The sequence below is a fragment of the Poecilia reticulata genome, chromosome 8 (assembly GCF_904066995.2).
Source record: "Poecilia reticulata chromosome 8, P_reticulata-male-v2, whole genome shotgun sequence".
Taxonomy (NCBI): Eukaryota; Metazoa; Chordata; class Actinopteri; order Cyprinodontiformes; family Poeciliidae; genus Poecilia; species Poecilia reticulata.
The window spans coordinates 24,231,471-24,251,225 of NC_088837.1; the positions used below are offsets into that span (position 1 = coordinate 24,231,471).

General features: G+C 40.6%; 2 protein-coding genes across 2 annotated transcripts; both read right to left on the reverse strand.

Moving 5' to 3' along the window:
* Positions 1-381: 381 nt before the first annotated feature.
* Positions 382-11,820, reverse strand: samd14 (sterile alpha motif domain containing 14). The gene is made up of 11 exons (XM_081610294.1): positions 11,584-11,820; positions 8,112-8,162; positions 6,634-6,791; positions 6,439-6,555; positions 6,159-6,345; positions 5,473-5,572; positions 5,313-5,381; positions 5,076-5,232; positions 2,003-2,122; positions 819-974; positions 382-739 (listed from the first exon to the last, which is right to left on the reverse strand). The coding sequence occupies exons 2-11, from the start codon at positions 8,146-8,148 to the stop codon at positions 584-586; spliced, it is 1,257 nt and encodes a 418-aa protein (XP_081466420.1). The 5' UTR covers positions 8,149-8,162; positions 11,584-11,820; the 3' UTR covers positions 382-583.
* Positions 11,584-19,078, reverse strand: LOC145552628 (uncharacterized). Its single transcript, XM_081610295.1, has 5 exons — positions 18,409-19,078; positions 17,232-17,395; positions 17,042-17,146; positions 15,432-15,563; positions 11,584-15,352 (listed from the first exon to the last, which is right to left on the reverse strand). Exons 1-5 carry the CDS (start codon positions 18,422-18,424, stop codon positions 15,170-15,172), a joined length of 600 nt encoding a protein of 199 aa, XP_081466421.1. The 5' UTR covers positions 18,425-19,078; the 3' UTR covers positions 11,584-15,169.
* Positions 19,079-19,755: the final 677 nt, after the last annotated feature.

The following is a 19,755-nucleotide window of genomic DNA, read 5'->3' on the forward strand; positions in this document are numbered from 1 at the left end:
GAACATTAGGCACCAGCGCCTCCAGACTTTATTAAGGGATAAAGGGTGTACAGAAAATGGATGGGTTCAGTTTTTAAGTTTTGTCTAGACCTTTTTTGAGATTAATTTCAAAATTTCTGAGTTTTTGGCAGGCGTTTTTTTCTCTATCTACTATGGCTCTAATATGCCATCATAACTGGCATATTAGTTATGCCAGTTATAACTAATATGCCCAGAACCAAGAAGGTCCTGGGTTCAATTCCTGGGCAACGCCTTTCTGCATGGAGTTTTTATGTTCTTCCTGTGCATAGTGGGTTCTCTCCGGGTACTCCGGCTTCCTCCCACAGTCCAAAAACATGACTGTCAGGTTAATTGGTCTGTATAAATAAAGACGCAGCCAGAAATGTTTGAAAGATTTAATCATTTTTCATGTTTCTCCAGAACTTTCTCTCAGTCTCATTTCCTCAAACCAGTTTCCAGGTATGGAAATCTGCAGTCGGGAATTCCAGGTTTTCCACATGAACCACAGATAGTTCGTTGGGGTTGACGTCTCACTCTGACAGGAATCCGTGGACTATCCTCTGCCTCCCCCTGGTGGTGGTTGTCAGTTCCTGCGCTGCTCCTGGTCTTTTCTGCGCTGTTTTTCCTTCTGTTTCTCCAGTTTGTCCAGAGCTTTCCTCTCTTTCTCCGCCGCAGTTTGGACGTCTTTGATGCGGCGCTTCAGAGCGCTGCGGTCGGTCGAACTGAGCATGCCCAGACCCTGCAGGGGAAAGAGACAGCAGAGGGTCAGAGTTCCTCTGGAGGGGTGATCACATCATCAGCACCCTCCTCATCGTCACCTTCAGCTTGGTGCTGTCCATCTGCAGGAGCTGCTCTCCATCAATGTCTCTGGCGCTGAACTCTGGGATGTACTGCTCCATGTGGAGTCCTCGGAGCCACTGACAAACCTCCTGGGTCGACCAGGAGGAGATGGAGGAGGAAAGCTCATCACAGGGCTGAGGAGGAGGAAGAGGAAGAGGAGAGGTTTGTAAAGTTACACACTAATACAGTTACACTTATACAGTTGGTGCTGCCTTGCAGCAAGAAGGTCCTGGGTTCAATTCCTGGCCAACGTCTTTGTGCATGGTGGGTTCTCTCTGGGTACTCTGGCTTCCTCCCACAGTCCAAAAACATGACTGTCAGGTTAATTGGTCTGTATAAATTCTCTCTAGGTGTGTGTGTTTGTAATACCTTGTGGGGATGATTTTCCTGACACATACTATGTTGTGGAGACCAGTTGCTCCTTGTGGGGACCGAAGCCTGGTCCCCACAAGGGGAAACCCTGTTTTTGGGTCAGGGGTCAAAGTTAGGACTAAGGTGGGAATTGGTCAGGGTTAGGAAAAGGGCAAAGGTGGTTTAGGCTGTAGAAATGAATGGAAGTCCACTAGGGACAGGCGTGCGTGCGTGCGTGCGTGCGTGCGTGCGTGCGTGCGTGCGTGCGTGCGTGCGTGCGTGCGTGTGTGCATGCGTGCAGACGGATGGAGGGTCTGTCATTCTGTCATTGAGTAAAAAATGTCAGTGTTCATCTTTCAAAGTCATATTTTCACCATATTATTCCTACATTTATAAATGTCAGAAATCCAAACTAAATATTTAATTCACAAGCTAAATATTTAGTTTACAAACTGTACATTTAACTGTCCAGTCAAACATTTAGGAAACTCTTTAGTTTCCAGCTAAGGGTTTAAATCTGAGCTAAATACTTAGTTTTCAAGCTGTTTGTTTCAGATTCCAGCTAATCATAATCATTTCATGCTGATGTGCTAAAAGTTTTAGTATTTCTATTTAATATTAACTGCAAACTTATATCAAACTATCCCAACATAAGATGCTCAACATTCTCGATTTTGATTTATTACCACTTTATTCTTCTAATATTATCATTTTGACTCCATTATCACATGACAGTATTCTTGTTATATTATGACGTTATTCTCATAAATAAATATATTTAAAAATCCTGGCCTGGCCTTCAGAGCGTCACCTCATCAGAGGACTGGGACAGGGTGTGGTACGGATGGGAGGATCTGGAGGACGACTCTGGAGGAGGAGAGGTGGAAGAGGAGGTGGGAGGAGGAGAAAACTCCTCACTGAGAGCCGACTCCTGGACAGAGAGCAGAAACAACATCAGTATAAATTATATTCAGTTTTTAATTGCAAGTCATTTAAAAATCACAATTTCTTCTGCATGAAAACTATTTTATTAGAGCTGAAACAAACAAATTATTTTGGTGATTTATTAATCTATTATTCTGACGATTAATCACTTAATCTTTAAAAAAAAAAGTTGGAATTTTCTCCACATTTTTCATTGACTGCCTTTTTACTCAACATTAGAAATACATTTAATTTTTAATTTAATTTTTTATTTTTTTAGTAATAATTTCTATGTCATTATAATATAAAAAAACACACAATTTCGCGATTAAGTGATTTGTTTTTTACAATATATATTTGATAATGTATGTAGAAATTATTTTACTGATAAAACAAACAAAAATAAATTGCTCTTGGGTCCCCCTGGTGGCCGCGGTAGGTACCGCACGCTTCACCGGTTTCATAAGCTGCCGTGCAACGTGTGGAGCATCCAAACGTCCAAGTCGGAAGTTAAGAAAGCAAAACAATGTCTCAAAAAGGGGCTTATCCTCCAGGGAGGGAGAAAAGAAAGAGGAAGAATAGAAAAAAAGCCAAGATGTAATGATTTGTAAAAGATTAGTAAAGCTGCTGATAGAAAATTAGCTTTCAGGGTCCAATTAGCTTTCAGGGTCCAGTTCAACAGCCAAACATTTTTGCCAGGGTCTTTGTGTTTGTGTGAGACTGAGTTTAAACTCTAAATGAGTTGATTCTCATGGTGGCTCTGTATATTTCTGAGGTATTTTTGGCTTTGATAATGTTTTATAACAATAATTGAAACTTCTCAATGTTTGACAAGGTCTAGCAAAATGTTTTCACGTCAGGCTACATGGCTGCTACATCGACGAGCTGCTCTATGCTGTAGTTGGGGATTTGTTGTTTACTGCTGAGCAAAATCATTTTGTGGCTAAAACAAACATTATTTAATTTTTTTTCAACTTCTCAGTTATGTGAAACTTCTGTTAAAATCATTTGAAGGCATAAAATCAGTCCAGTACCGGCACCGGCCCACATTCTCAAGGGAGAAAGACTCACCTGGTATAAATTACATTTTTAGCTATTGGAGTAACGCTTAATTTAATTTATTTAATCAAAGAATATCATGAATATGTATGTAGGGCTGCACAGATTGCAGTTTTCTGGCCGATCCCTCGTTACCGACCTTTAAAAAGCCTGACCTGCTGATTTTGATTTTGGCTGATATAATTTTTTTTGTCTGAAATGTCGCTAAATATAGCAAGAAAGTCACTGAGTTACAGCAGTGGGGTGAATATTGTTACCTGTCAACATGCAGATATGACCTGGTGGGCCGGTCTTTCAGTCAAACCTCTCAGAGGCTGATTTATAAACCTTTGCTGACAAAGATAAGATTAGGGGATAAGATGGGCTTCACATGTAAGTATCGGCCAAACACGATCCCCCAAAATTAAGGAAATCAGCGCCCAGAAATCAACTGGTCGATAAATCAGTTGGCCAATAAATGTGTCCTATTATACATGTATATAATGTAAACAGCCAGAGATGCAATAAGTTTATAGTAGGTGTGTGAATGATCTAATGATCGGACTGCTGATTCAGAACTAGAGGGCCCCAAAACCATGGAGGCTTGGGCCGGCCCTGGTCAGAGGAAACCTTCAGCAGCCCACTGGTGGGTTTCAATGGTTCCTGGATCCCAGCAGAGCAGACAGACTCCAGCATTCGCCTCAGAGTGAGACATCGCTCTGCGGCTCCTGCTGGAGGATCTCTGCGGAGGAGGAGAGGAGTCGGAAACCGGAGCTTCCTGCTGAATCTGACCAGCACATATTTCACTGACCGCAAAGCAAACCGCAGCTGGTGGGTCATGTGACCCCGTCAACCAATCAGAACCTGCTGCAAATAGACACTGCTCCATCAAATCAGTTCACTTCAACCGAACTGAGACCTAGGATTGTAGGGAGAGCAGAGTTTTTTTGTTTTTTGTCCAGATCAGAGTTTGATTGGACATTCGCACGTCCCCAAACGAACCTCTAGACAAACAAACTAGAGTTCAAGTAAAGCACACTAAACATTGATGCAGCCTAAAATTGTATTATGCTTCCCTGATCAGGTCAGGATAGATTTATGGACTATACAAAACATGTTCATTATTTTATTTTAATTTTTTTTCCACTAATCATTCTTAGATAATGAGATTTTTATGTCTTAGGTCAGAATGATCTGTTTCAGGGATTCGGTCACTTTAAGTCCAAGTAAGCTGTTGCTAGCCACGCCCCCAACTCAACCTTTACTCACATGAAAATGGCTGCAAGCAGATACACAATTATATAATCATACATCTTTGAAAAGCAAGTAGAGCCTTCTCCACAACCAACCAGAATGCAGCAAGTGGTTTCAACAAGAAAACACTTGTCTTTTCCAGCAGCCATTGTACAACCGCACATACATACAATTGTAAAACTAGCTGACCAAATGTGCTGCAGGTCAGCTTGGGTTGGCTTAGGTTCATCTGGGGTTGCTAGATAACGGCACGTTGCCTGTTGAATGTGGCTCAACAATCACTAGGTTTTTGAAACGGCTCATTTTCCAGACACCAAAAAACACTAAGTTACTGCCTCAAAATGGCTATGTGAGATTTTTTAATTGCTTGGGTTGTTTTAGAAGCACTTGTGACCCAAACAGAAGAACAAAAACATCCAAAATGTAAATTGTACATAATAGTTCTCTAAACTAGCTGTTTGTGTTGCTCTGCTTTCAGTAATACATGTTCATGTAATGGCAAAATAACCTTCCAGCGATTAAAATGTTTTCTTGTGATTTAGTCTGGGTCTGAAAAAAAGTCAGCTGCAAAATGATGCATTCAATACATCCAAAACTGCAAAAACTCTTTACTTCTCGTTCAGAACCATATTCTGGACCTCGTACTTCAGGCCTAAAGAAGAAAGTACCTGTGAGTGGGACTTCCTGGGTCTCTGGGAGCCCAGCGGGGGGATTTTAGGGGAACATGGAGGAGTCCCAGAGGATGAGAAGGACCCCCGACCTTCAGTGAACCAGGAAAACGAGACGAAGGATCCAGAGGACCGAGACGGACTCTCAGACGGTTCTCTGAGGATGGGAGACATGTCCAACACCGGTTAATCATGTGGTTCTGCAGGAAGCAGAAGGTTATGTTGGTGATGACCCACCTGCTGCCCACGGAGAGCCTGTTGGATTTATCTTTCCTCACTCTGATGTAGGAACGTCTGAGCGTCACCCTGAGACACAAAGGACAACATCACCGACTGAGACGGTTGGACAGAAACGCAGCTTTTATGTTTAAGGTGCAGGAGAACTCAGTTTATTCACCCTAAATCCAGGAAACGTCTCTTTGTCTTCTTATCAAAGACGACGGTCGGACTGCCGGGATCGGCTGGACTCGTGTCTCGGCTTGTGTCAGAAACCAGAACTGAAACAAACAAGAGATCATAAATTAGGAGCAGGAACATGTGATGACCTGTTTACAGGAGAGTTACATGTGTGTTTATGACACACACTATCAGGATTGTGCATTTACAATATTAAATTGTTTTGTGTCCTTGTTTCCAGTTGCGTTTATGGCTCCAATAATCATCAGCATAAGCTAAGAGACGTATTTACAGCTGCATTAAAGGTGTGTGTCCAGGTGTGTTTAATTGTTCAGCTCTTTATATCAAAAGCAAAGACAACTCTCAGATGAATGAAATGAATTGTGTTTACCAGTTGTATCTGCATGCAATTATGAATTTTTGTGTGTATCCAGGTAGATTTGAAGCTCCCATTTTTGAAAATATGAGCTGATTCACTGTATTTACAAGTGTGTATCCAGGTGCGTTAAAGTTGTGTTTATAGCTCCTGTAATTAAGTCTTGAGCTAAAGTATTGAAGTGTGTATCCAGGTGTGTGTCCTGGTGTGTATCCAGGTGTGTGTCCTGGTGTGCATCCAGGTGTGTATCCAGGTGTGTGTCCTGGTGTGCATCCAGGTGTGTGTCCTGGTGTGCATCCAGGTGTGTGTACCTTCGCTGTCCGGCCTCCTGTTCCTCCTCATGTATACAGGTGAGCAGTCGGAGGAGGGGCAGGATTTAGACGGCGAGCTGCTCGGCGTTACCAGCGCTTCCTGTGACGTGGCGTTGGTCAACTGATGGTACCGCCCCCGTGGTGGAGCGACCAATGAGGCGCCCTCGTCCTCTGGAGACCGACGCCCCTGAGACGGCAAGGTGGAACAGGAAGAAGATTCTTTTTCATGTTTTCTTTTTCAAAATAAAAGCTCTGTATGATTCCTTCTGATTGGTCTCACCAGCGATGCGTCGAAGGAAAATGCAGGGCTTCGGGACGATACAAGTAAATCAGGTGAGGGGGAGGAGCCTCTCATGGCCAGGTGTAGAGGTGAACGCGCGGACTGTACCGGACTTTCCTGGTAACACACTCAGAAGATCAGCCGATCGGATCATGGCTGGTATAAAACACACCAGAGTTTCAGGCTGGACTCTACCTTCCTGTCGAAGCCGTCGTCTCCCTCCGTGGAGCTCACGCTGTCACGGTAACGGGAGCGCGAGGGCCGGTGGCGGCGCGTTTTGACGGACAGCTGGGCCCGGCCCTTCTGGATGCTGTTGTCCAGCAGCTCCGTCTCCGGGACGGCCTCGTTCAGGTCTGCGACAGGAGACGGGTTTATTCGGTTACTGTGGAGAAGCTTGATGCTTCAGGAAGCAGCTCTAGAAAACCGGAGGTGAAAAAATTAATCTGTAAAAATAAATAGACGCCATGAAGCCCAGACCGGAAGGAAGTGGTTTAAAAAAACCTCAAGGAAAGATATGATGGTGATTTAATGACCTGCTTCAATACCGCCATGATACTGGACATCCATCCTGGATGGATGGATGGATGGATGGATGGATGGATGGATGGATGGATGGATGGATGGATGGATGGATGGATGGATGGATGGATGGATGGATGGATGGATGGATGGATGGATGGATGGATGGATGGATGGACTGTGTAACATCAGTTCATGTTTATTCCACAGTTTTGCTCTGATGATGCATCAAGTTTTTAACTTAATAACCTCTTCCTCCTCCTCCCACTCAGTCCATCAGAGCGCCATCAAATATTCAGCATGCTGACCATCACACAAACACACACACACACACACACACACGCACACACACACACACACACACACACACACACACACACACACACACACACACACACACACACTAGACTAAATGGCCTCTAAAAGGCAAATAAAACAAGCAGGAACTTTTGTCTTGTTGATATTCTGTGAGTGTAAAAATATCTCCGCATTGAAACATTTCGTCTCGGTTTTGTCGATAATTTAAACTTATTTAAACCATCTGCCGCTTGATGTATTAACCTCCCATCTCCATGACGACCAGCGTGGCAGCAGTGCACGTCTGTTTGCTCTCTTGTTAGGAGGACTCTTATTCAGGATGTGAACAACCTCCTCAGAGGAATAAAGGGTTCCCACACACACACACACACACGCACACACACGCACACACACACACACACACACACACTGAGCTGATGGGAGGTTTATTTCCCAGGGGGGAAGACGGATGGGGGAGGTAAACTTGATGGGGGAGGAAGGGAAGATGTGTCGGGCAGTAAAATGAGGCGACGGAGAGAGAGAAGATGGAGATTTAATGAAACAGAGGATGGAGGGATGATGGATGGATGGACCGGAGGGTGGGGGAGGAAAACGAGGCAATGTTGGAGAACAAAGAACGAGGAAGAGAAGGAAAGCAGAATCCTGCAGACTTTTAGATGTTTTCAAGTGATTTCTTTGACTTTACCAGCTGCTGAGTTCTTCCTGTTCAGTTATTTCATGTAGATAAATCATCACTGCCTAATAATGACCAGCAGGGGGTGCTGGTGTGCTCCGAACGAGGCGCATAATCATCATTAACGTGTAAATGAGTCCATTAGTGGTTCTGTGAGGCTCACCGAACACGTTGTCTGTGTCCTCCAGGCCTGCAGACATGGCTCTGTGATTATCTGCTCAGAGACAGGAGACAGACAGAGGACGGTGGGACAGAAGGGACAAAATGTCAAACAGCATCAAACACATATTATCTCTGCTGCTCAAGCTGCTAATGCATGCTAGTTTATGTTACGGCTAAGAAACATTCTATGACCATCTGATCTGCACTGGGACAGTTTTGATTTAACTTTGCCTGATAGTTTTTAAAGGGGAGGTGTTTTGTAAAATTAACCTTTTTTTAGCTTTAGATCATGTTATAATTTCCAAAAACCTGGAGTGTTGCTTTGATTCTTTCATGCATGTTTGAGGAATCCTTGAATCTCCTGTGGCAGCCATTCAGGGGTGTCTGAACACCTCAACCTAAACGGAGCTCCTTCAGACTAGCGGCAGCAGCAATTAGCAAACACCTGGTGGAACCGAGAGTCTGCTGAGCTCGTCACACAAACCACTGCTCAGTGTAATACTTTAATAACAGCATGAGGAGGAGCGTTGTTCTTCAGGTTTTCTCACTCCAGAATGTCCGTCTTCATCCTGTTCCACCAGAATCTGATCTTTGCCCTGAAACTGACCAGCAGCTTCAACCCTGGATCTGATGATGTCACACGTCAACACTCAGCTTCCCCATTTCTGTCATGTTTCTGATCCAAACTGCATCATAAAGGCAATATCAGGCGTTTATCAAAGCCTGACATGATAAATAAGGCGCCACAACGACCAGCTGGTCCACAGGAAACATTCAGCTTCCCTCTTCCTCCTCCTCCTCTTCCTCCTCCAAACTCCCAGAGCAGTTGACCTCTGCACAGCCTCGTTAAGGATTCGGCTGAAACACACGGCTGCTGTGTGAAGACACACAAAGTCCTGAGGCAAGAAGTCAGCAGGGAGACGGCGTCTCTCAGCTGATGCTACTGACCCACTTCGTCCTGCTCTGGTAAAACCTGATGTTCCACGCAGGAAACGCTCGTCTGGGTCAATATCTGCAGGGTTCTGCTCTGAAAGATGACTCCCTAATAGAGAAAATCTCCAGAGCAAAAGCATCTAATCTAGTTTTTACAGAAAAAATGTCTTAAAGATGTGTTTTTCAGAGACAAAGTGACATTTTATGATCATCGATTTTGGTTTCTGCTGACTTAAAAGAAATTTGACTTTGTAATTTGACACCTAGAAATTGGGTCTCTGTCTCTTTAAGAAACTCCTGCTGTTTCTGACACGCCAAATTCAGCACATCACTAAAACAACAATGTTTCACCATTAATCCTGTATTATTGTTCTTAGGAGCGTTGAACTAAGACGTAGTTTGTACTATGAGCTCAACAGATGCACAGCTCCACCAGGTGTTTGCTAATTGCTGCTGCTAGTCTGAAGGAGCTTAATGAGATTCAAGAATTCCTCAAACATGCAAAGAGAATCAAAGTAAGACTCTATGTATGTTTTTGACAAGGGAATTACATTATAACACAATATAAAGCTAAAAAAGGGCATTTCACAAAGATTAATCTGATTAATTGTAATGAATCTATTATTAAAAGAATAGGCAATAATCATAATCAATAAATTATTAACTGCAGTACATTTGCTGAAAAAACAACATACAGCAGTAATTAAATCAAAATTATATAAATTTTGCACTTAAGATGAAAATATATTTGTGAATATCTTCCTCAGTTTTAGTTTCACCTGATTCAAATTCAGAAAAACAAAAATCATATTGATCACCTGATAATCTCCAATTATCAGTTGATTAATCTCAAATTACCAAATCAGTCCAACAGTGATGTTAAGTTGACCTTTTCACGTATTAGATTTTTTTGTTGCAGATGCATCCTTTGCTGCAAAAGGATGATGTTACTGCATTGTAAGTAAATTTTTTATTTTCTGATTTAAAAATGAACCAAATTACTTACTTTCATATTTTAATGCATTTGTAATATTGAATAAAACAAATTTAAGTGTATAAATGAAAAATGTACAGATTGTGCCAATGTTTTTACCAATAATCATCAAAATAGAAGAATCGATGACTAAATGAATCCTTGGCTGCAGCCATAAACTTGACCATGGATGAAGTTTACTCAGATTCTGCTGCAGCTCCTGCTGGGAACTCAATAAGAGTCAAAAATGTCATCAAATACTGAGATGAGGAGAGAGAAACCAGAATATGAGCCGCAGTAGATCAGGGGTGTCCAAACTTTTTGTCATGTTTGTCAAAATTTTCAAGTTAAAAAGACTAAAAATAAGGGGAAAAAAGACGCTTTAAGAAACAAAATACTCACTTTTTCTATAACTCATCAACAAAGTTGCAATATTTTAATTAAATTAGTAAAATAGTTACATTTTTGTAAAGGAATGTGTAATTATTTATAAAACTGTTTTTCATATTTGCCTCATTAAAAGGAAGGAATATAACTTGCAAATTTTAAAAGGTGTTGATTGAAAATAAAAATAAAAATTGTTCATTGTGATCAATAAAAGCAGAAATTAATTCACCAGTATTGAAACTTAAAACAAGTTTAATACATTGATTAAGATCTGGATACAAGTAGGCCTGTCGCAATAAATCAATAAATCGTATCATAAATTAAAACAAAGTTATTTACATTTACATGGTTTATTGGTTTTCTCTCTTTCTACCAATAACTGGGAGATTATTGGTAGAAATAAAGTCTTCAGTCTGCTGCTTTGGTCTCAATTAACTGAAACAAAATGTTGTTTTATTTATTTATTCTGAATTTTTAAAATGTCTTCCAGTTCCAGTGCTAAATGTTTGATTGATATTTGATTATGTGTTGTTGCTTTATCACCATATAGTTGGTGATAAAGTCAACTATGTGGTTGGCTTTATCACCAACCATATAGATATTATCGTTTATTGACATAAACGATGTTATTGTTTATCGCAATAAGTTCTGGGAAGATTTATCGTCCAGTAAAATCTGTTATTGTGACAAGAAAAAGCTCAGATTCTAAATACTCGGTACTGTTGCCAATATTTTCTATTTTAAGATTTTAATTTGTCAGCAATAAATACAAATTTAAATAAAACGCTGGACCACACAAGATCAGTTCAGGGTCCACAAAAGGCCCCGGACCACAGGTTGAACACCGCTGTAGCAGATGGTGTTCAAACGTCTTTCCTTTCATTTCTGTGATTTTTGTGTTTTCCTGTTTGCTGCATCATCTCAGGAGGTCTGGGAGATACTACAGGCTGGGTGGAGATGTTTTAACACACACACACACACACACACACACACACACACACACACACGCACGCACGCACGCACGCACACTGTCTCTGCAGTTCTGAGACAAACACACAATGTTCCCGGCTGTAAGACAGGCCGTCAGACAGACGCAGAGGGTTGGACAGGTTGGACAGCAGACAGGAGGGACGGAGGACGATGAAGAGACACAGAAAGAGAAACAAACAGATGGTCTCACCTCTCAGCGCGTCTCCCTCCGACTGTTGTCATGGCACGTCAGCCTCTCCTCCCTCTGCCTCCGGGAGCAGCTGATGGAGTCGGACCACGTCTCCCAGAGTTGCTCTGGGGTTCCTCTCGGATCTGCACCGACTTTGGGGCTGCAGCGGAGGATTCTGGGAGCCGTAGTTTCCCTCCTGAGGGGCTCTGGGACTCAGCTGAGAGCTGTCTGCTGACAAGCGAGTGCTGTTTCACCGCTACTCAGCAGAACACTGCAGCCTGGACCCGAAACAGCAGCTCCAAGGACAGCAGGAGGAGGAGGAGGAGGAAGAGGAGGAAGAGGATTGGATGGAGGAGATGGAGGGATGGACAAAGACAGCAGAGGATGATGAGACTGAAAAACATTATGAAATATATCAGAAAAACAGCTGATTCTTAGGCTTTGAGGCTAAAAATAAAAATACATAAAAACAATAGAAAACATTAATAAATCATAATAACTATTATTTCAGGTTTCTCATCTTTTCTTTCTAAATCATTTCAGGATGCTGACATCAGACTTTCTGATCCAAAACCTGAATGTTTTAGTTTATCTCAGAGATAAAAACCTCTGCAGTGTCACCTTGTTTTCTTCCTTATCAGGATCCCTACGCGGTTTTTGCAGCAGCAGCGCCCTCTGCTGGCTGGACTTGAGCAGGACAGAAACGTGTTTAAATTAATTAATATCACTTTCCTATTATTTTCAGGATCTAACGTAGTTTTTACAGAAAAGGTGTATTAAAGGGGCGGTGTTACATATTTTCCAAACACAATCGAGTAACTGTTGCCCTCAGTTATTATAAAAATGTTGTATTTATCAACAGAGGAGAGCAGAGTGTGTAAAAATGGATTGAAATCAAGTAAGAGTATCTCTACATAAACATGTTTTTACTAAAGTAAAAGTAAAAAGTAGCCATCAAAGAAATTACTCAGAAGTAAAAAAAATACTATTTGGTAAAAAGGCGACTAAAGTGCTGAGTAACTGAATGAAACATAAATCATTTAACATTAAAAATTACAGCATCAGACGGACCAAAATATAAAGTTATCAGGAAATTTGAGCATTTTAGAAACCAAAATGGAAATAATTATGAATAAAATAAATATATTGAAACAATTTCTTTCAAAAGAAAACTTATGAAACTTTAACAAAAACTGCATATGTGTCTGGTGAATTTTTGTAATTTACAGTAAGTAGAGAATCCAGTAATTTTACTTAAATAAGAGTAGCAACGATATTTAATAAGTTACTCAAATAAAATGAAAAGTACAGCAGAGTTTTTAGAGATGTTTTTTTTTAAATATTTTTTAAGTTACTCAAGTAAATGTAACTAGTTTCGACCCAACTCTGCATTACAAACAACTGAAATTAAATTTAACTTCGCAACTTGAGGACCTGAAATTGGGCTGCTGTCTCTTTAAGAAGCTCCACTCTTTCTGACATCATTCAATCCACCAATGCTCCTCATTATGCCATTTACAACCATTCATAAGAGCTCAGCACAGTTACACCATGTGTTTTCTAACTGCTGCTGCCGCTAGTCTGAAGGGGAAACGTGAGATTCAAGGATTTTTGAAACATGCAGAAAAGAATCAAAGCAACCAGGTTTGTTTTTGATGAGGGAAGAACATTTTTAAAAAGTTGATTTTATATGGTTTTATTCATCTCAATTTCTCCAAAATTGGATCAAAATTTATTCCAAATATAAAAACAATCAATAATCAATTTTTTTTTTTAAAAACAAAATGATTTTATTTTGAAGTCTTGATAAAATTCCTGAGGTCAGGTGAGGACATGAGGAAGTGATGACATCATCAGTGTTTGATGTCAGGCTCTCTCGCCCTCAGTGACCTCTAACCAGCCGTCTGACCTGGATTCAGTCCGACTCAAATAAATAAATAACGATTAAAACATCCAACAACCCGTCAGTGATGTCAATAAATACATCAATAAATACCTAATAAATATCAATAAATAAATAAAAAACAACATAAATCATCTGCAGTTGATAAATAACAAATAAAGGCTTCTTTTGGTGACTGGAGTCAACAGGATTTTCAGAAATGAAGTCTCTGTTACCTTGAAAACATAAAAAAAGAGATCCTAATACTTTCACTTCCTGCTGCTGCTTCAGAATAAAAGCATGTTGATAAACAGGACATTACATCTGGATCTCAGTTGTTTGAAGGTGATGAATGTTTTCATACAAAAATTGATATTTTGGTGGCGGGGGAGTAAAAAATGTTTCTCATTTTGCAGGCAGGTGGCAGCATCATGCTCGTGTAGTCCGGAGGTTGTTTACAGTAACTGTAAGTAAACAAACGTAAGATGTGGTTGATCCGATTGTCTCTGCAGTAACAAAAGATAAACTCTGATCCGTTTCAGCATCAGGTGACAAGAAACTTCAACATTCATCAAACTGCTTGCCGTCAGTCTGCAGCTTTTCCGCTAATGAGGCCGATAAACAGCAGAAGGAGAGATTCCTCCGAGCGCCGAGCGGGTCCGGACCTGCAGAACCCCCATCGAATCTCAGTCAGTTCTTTCTGGCTTCTTAGAAGGTTTGTAAACACGTTTGTCCCTGCAGCAGCGCTCGCATTCCTGCTAATTCTCGACATGTGGAGCGGCCCGACATGTCGGGACAGACGCCGAGCTTCAGGATTCTTCTGGATCTGATTCAGCGTAGATGGTCCGATAACCGGGTAGGGTCTTTATCTAGCAGAACCAAACCGCACCGGATCCTTCAGTCCGTTCTGATTGAGCTCTGATGTGCACAAAACTTTGTCTGTAGCTGTGCCTTCACCGAGTGTAGAAAAATTGGAATTGCAAAAATAAATTTGGATAATTTCGGAAAAACTTAAATTCTTTGATAAAGTTTTACTGCTAGGATTTTGGGGTTTTCAGCTGCATCAAAAGTTAATGCAGTTTGCAAAATTAGCTTGAGTCACAGGAGTCGTGATCAACAACAGGATGTTACTACTTTCGGAAAATACGAAGAAGACAACAGGAAGTTGTTGGAGGATGACGATGCTGCATCTTTTTTTAATGACTTATCTGGTGAACAACCTTATTCATGTGTGATTTTCATGAGACCCGAGCAGCAAAGCGCTGTGAAGGCCTGTTGTTCCTATACTTATTTAATTTCAAAGTGTTTTTTTTTTTACATTAGCGTAATATTTTAAAAGTTTTGTGCAGAATTGTTATTGAAATTCAGCTAATAATCACAAAAACATGTTAAGAAATGCAGTTAAAATTACACATGAATACGTTTGCTCACGCTGTAAGTTATTTAAAAACATTCAGCGCCATGAACTACTTCCTGTCATCGTCTTCTTCACGGTTTCCACCAGCGGTAACATCCTGCTGTTGGTCATGTGACTTGTGTGACTACAGGTTTGCAAAATAAACTAATTTTGATGCCTCATCCTGGCGCCAACGTTTTTATCAAAAAACAAGTTTTTTCAAAATAAGTGAAAATATTTCAAAATGTGAAATTGTGCAATTTTATAGTCAATGGAAGCACAGCTATCGAGTCGTCCCAGGTGGGCGGGGCTTAGTGTGCAGCTGCAGCTCAGGGCCTGTTGGTGGAGAGGAATCTGAAGGTCCGGTTCAGGTCACGGCAGAAGGAGCGCAGCTGAGTCAGCGTCAGTTGGAGGGCCACCTGGACGTTGTGGCTGTCCTGCAGGTGAGAGGCCAGGTCCGTGCTCAGGTTCTGATCCGAAGCGTCCGCCGTAAGTTGCGCCACCTCCTTTAGCTGCAACAAGCAGACAGCTGTTAGCCAATCAGACTACGGTTGGTCACATGGCGGTCGGTCACATGATGCGAGGCTTTACCTTGTTGATGTGGTTGAGCAGGTCGCGCAGGTCCGCTCTCAGGTCATCCAGACCGATCACTTTGCTGGACAGAACCTCCAGCAGGTTCTGGTACATCTGAACACCTGCTAGCATGTGGCTAACACATTTCTCCTGTAGGGGGCGACAAACAAAAATATGATGAAACTCCTACAGAAGTTTAGAGCGGAAATATTCACAAACATGAACACTGACAAAAACAAAACCTAAACAGTTGTTTTTGGTCTTGTTTCCAGTTCAAATATCTTAGAAAACTTGAAATAAAAGAAAACTAACATTTCTGTAATATTGGTTAAAAATACATACCAGCATTTTTACATCAATATTAAGAAATTATTTACTCAAAACAAGCTCATATATTTTTCTGAAAAGTTGCTTGTAAGTTAGCGTTGTTTTATTTAAAGTTTACTGGCATATCTACACAAGGAAATAGACCAAAATACTTGGTAAGATGTTATTTTTTTGCTCAAAAACCTTCAATGTCCCATAAAACCTCCAGGAAACACAAGGCTCAACTTCATGCATTAACACCATAATAACAAAAATAATCTAAGGTAATTACTGATTAATAAAAGCTTTTAGGATTCAGAAATCTCACTTTTATTCACTGTAAATCTTCCTACGGACCATCTGAACCTCTACTTTAAGGCTGGGCAATTAAACAATAACGATATCTAACGCAATAGACATTTGATCAATAGAAAATACATCCAATACAATATTCAATAGTTTCACTGAACAAAAACCGCACTGCATTCTGGGGAAGGTAGGCAGAGGAAAGGCTTAAATCTCAACCCCTCATGGTCAGCTAAGCTAACTTGGTGGCTAGCTTAGCCTCACTCGCTCTCTGGTTACCTAGCAACAAGCTGGTGAGTAACATGCGAAGTAGCAGTTTCAAGTTTCCCCCAACCTTAAAACCACTGAACCACTGTAACCAAAACCTGACAGAAACTAAATGAAACACAAAGATTCACCGTATTATGATCCTTAATGTTTCTCTTTATACCAGGAGCTCAACTACAAAATTCCTCAAACAAAAAAATGACTCATTGTCTAATAATTAACCAAGAAAGAAGAAGAGGCAAGTCCCAACCCTGGCTACCTCTAGGATTCCTAAAACCTCGTAAAATGCTGTTAGTTAGCCTCAAACTATTTTAAACCAACACATCCACAAAGAAACCAAACACAAAACCAAACCACAAGAGAACAAACATGAAGACTCACTCAACAAGTCGCAGATTTAGATTTATGGAACCATTTCATCATTCAGACATCAAATTCTCAGAGATGTCAAACTCTCTGAACCGTCAAGAACAGAGTCTTTGTGCAAACTGCCTCAAAGGCTGTGAAGAGCCACTTAAACCAAAGAACATCCCAAAGGCTTTTCTTAGAATCAGACAAAATTCTGACTACAACTCAACAAGCCTGAGGATCTGAATACACAGAAATTTTACCTTTTTTCCCCATTAACACCCAATGAGAAACCTTTACAAGAGCCTGAACTCCCAGACTGAAGGACTGAAATCCTGCAGTCAGAACACGGAACCGCCCAACAGACCCAACCCACCCGACCCACCCGACCTTAGACTGACCAGGGGAAAATCCTCAGACGGCGCCTTCATTACAGGAGAGGGCTGGATTCTCATCGACGCTCCCATCAACTGCAGGCTGGATGCTGGCGAATCCAGGCTGAAAGCCTGAGGAGGACAGGAGCGCGTTAAAAACCAAAGGAGAAGAAGAAAACACCAACCAATCTGGACCAACCAAACCGATTGTTTCTACCTTGACTGTGGCAGCGTGCGCTGCAGAAATGTCCTTGAGGATTTTGTCGCCGAGCGTCTTGGCCTCCACGGCCGTTTCTCTGAACGCAGGCGGCAGGTTGGATGGCAAGCCGACCGGAGCCGATTGGACCAAAGATGCAAAGAGGAAGTACTTCAGGATGATAACTGAAGGAAAGAAACAAAGTAACTCCGTAGGTTAGTGCCAAATGTATCTAGGAATAAGACTACAAAAATAAAAATGAGAAACCAGAACTGAAACTGAAACTGAAATGCAGACTTATTTGATTCTGGGTGTAAGATATCTAATTTCAGTTGATTTTTAGATGAGTTTGTGCAAAAGGTTTTTTGCTAAATTTGCAAATTTAGCTGAATTCATTTAGCAAATTTAGCAAATAATTTGCTAAATTTGTGAATGATTTCAAAATCATTTGGAAATTTTGTGACAATTTTCATTAGTCATTACAACTTTTACACAAAACATTTTCTGTATTTTCATCTTTCTGTCTTTTCCCTTTAACATTTTATTTAATTTCCCTTAGGGAAATTCTTAAACTTTGAATTTGAATTTCTGTATTTTTGTATATTCTGACCAAAAACTCTTGGATCTCTTAGATCACGGGTGGGCAACTCCAGGCCTCCGGGGCGGTCTCCTGCAACTTTTAGATGTATAAATACTTCAACACACCTGAGTCAAATAATGAGGTCGTTAACAGAGAACTTGACTTAGGTGGTGATTCAGCTGTTGGATTCAAGTGTGTTGGAGCAGGGAGACGTCTAAGAGTTGCAGGACACCGGTCCTCCAGGAAAAGGATTGTCCACCCCTACTTTAGATCATTTCTAATTTAACTTCTTGTTCCACTTGAACTCCAAGCGAAGCTGAAGACAGAGGGATGACGTTCAATTCTTTAACATTTGCTAATCTTTCAGTTTTTGGCTAAATAAATACAAATGTACCCAGAAAATATCTGGAAACTGTTTATTTCAGCCCAAAATCTGACTTAATGCTAATAAACCACCAATTAATCACTTTTAAGGCTTTAATTCAATTAACATTTTTACTTTGTATTTCCTTATTTTGACACCACCAGCCTCCCATACAAGCTGAGTCCAGAACCAGCGGCTGTCTCTGCTAGTCCTGACAGCTCTGTGGCCGGCATGTTCTCCAGGTGTGGACCTACCTGTCCAGGTGTCCATGTCTGTCAGGGTGGCTGTGCGTGTGCGTGTGTCAGTGCGTGTCCGCTGCGCAGCTCCGGAGTTTGTCTTTCAGCTTCCATTTGGACCAGTTTGGACCTTTTATCTGCGCTCTGCTTCGCCGCGGGGTTTCCCATTGACGGGGACGGAGAGTCATGCAGTAAGCCCGAAGTTACGAAGTCTCTGAATCCCTGGATGCGTCACAGCTGTGCACGCGCACGGAGACCCGCGCAGGGAGGGAGCTTTTAGGTAAACCACGTGACCGCGCACCTTTTCTGGGAGGCACTTCTGAGTATTCAGGTCAAATTATCCACCGCACCCTTTTCAAATTAAACAAAACTGACATGAGACAATGAGACATCTGTGCCGCTATTTTTTTTAAAAAGTTTTTTTAATTAATGTATTATTGTAGTTGGTGCTGCTGTTTGTGCAACTTTCCTTTGTTACTGTTTTTTATTAATTATTATCCTTTTTAATTTATTTCATTTTTTTATTATCAATAATTTTTCTATATTTTATTTATTTATTTCATTTGTGCCACTGTCTGGTTGTTAGTTAGTTAGTTAGTTAGTTAGTTAGTTAGTTAGTCATAACTTCAACTGCTAATAATAAATACACCAATAAATGTTTCCAGAAGTCATGCAGGTGAACCAGCCTCCCTCCTTACAAAAATTACAAAATGTACAAAAAAAATTGGTAAATTTGTGTAAAAAAGAAAAAAAAAAGCATTTGTGCAAATTACAAAATTTGTGAATTGTTTTGTTTGATTTTGCATAATTTACAAAAATCATGCAAATCTGGTATCAATCGACTGTTCTGCAAAAACTGTAGCTGCACAAGAATGTAAAAATGTATTTATATATTTTGTCTGGGGAAAGGGTTAAATTAATTTATGATGACTTTTGAACTTTTTTTAAATCTTAAAATGAAAACAGCACAAATGTGTCAGAGTTGACTGGCACCATATTTCTTTTGATTTTGTAAACATGAAGGACCTGGAATCATTAATATTTGTAAAAAATGAGAGCAACAAAAATGACAATTTTTGTTGCACAAACATTTATTTTTGCTTAATTTGAAGAAGGTGGAGAATCAAAAAGATTTACAATATCTTGTTAATATATCAGATTACACTGCAAAACCACAAAAAGTATTTTTGTCTGGTTATTTGTGCAAACATCTTAGTTTACTTTAAATGAGAGCCCAAGTTCCAATGGCTGATTATTTCACTTATAGTAAAACATTTTTATTCATTTTAATGAATTATTGACTTGAAACAAGCTCTTGCATCTTGCAGAAAAGTTTAAGTTAGTTTTATCTTACTTCAATATTTT

Bases quoted from the DNA above. Each gene is read 5' to 3' on its own strand.
- LOC145552628 (XM_081610295.1), bottom strand. The intron at 15,564-17,041 runs GTCAGTCTAAGG...CGCCCCCTACAG, and splicing joins CGTCTGAGGATTTTCCCCTG to GAGAAATGTGTTAGCCACAT. The intron at 15,353-15,431 runs GTAAAGCCTCGC...TGCTTGTTGCAG, and splicing joins TGCTCAACCACATCAACAAG to CTAAAGGAGGTGGCGCAACT.
- samd14 (XM_081610294.1), bottom strand. From the start codon at position 8,148: ATGTCTGCAGGCCTGGAGGACACAGACAACGTGTTCG. The intron at 975-2,002 runs GTGACGCTCTGA...CCTCCTCCTCAG, and splicing joins TGTCCCAGTCCTCTGATGAG to CCCTGTGATGAGCTTTCCTC. The intron at 740-818 runs GTGACGATGAGG...TTTCCCCTGCAG, and splicing joins TGGACAGCACCAAGCTGAAG to GGTCTGGGCATGCTCAGTTC.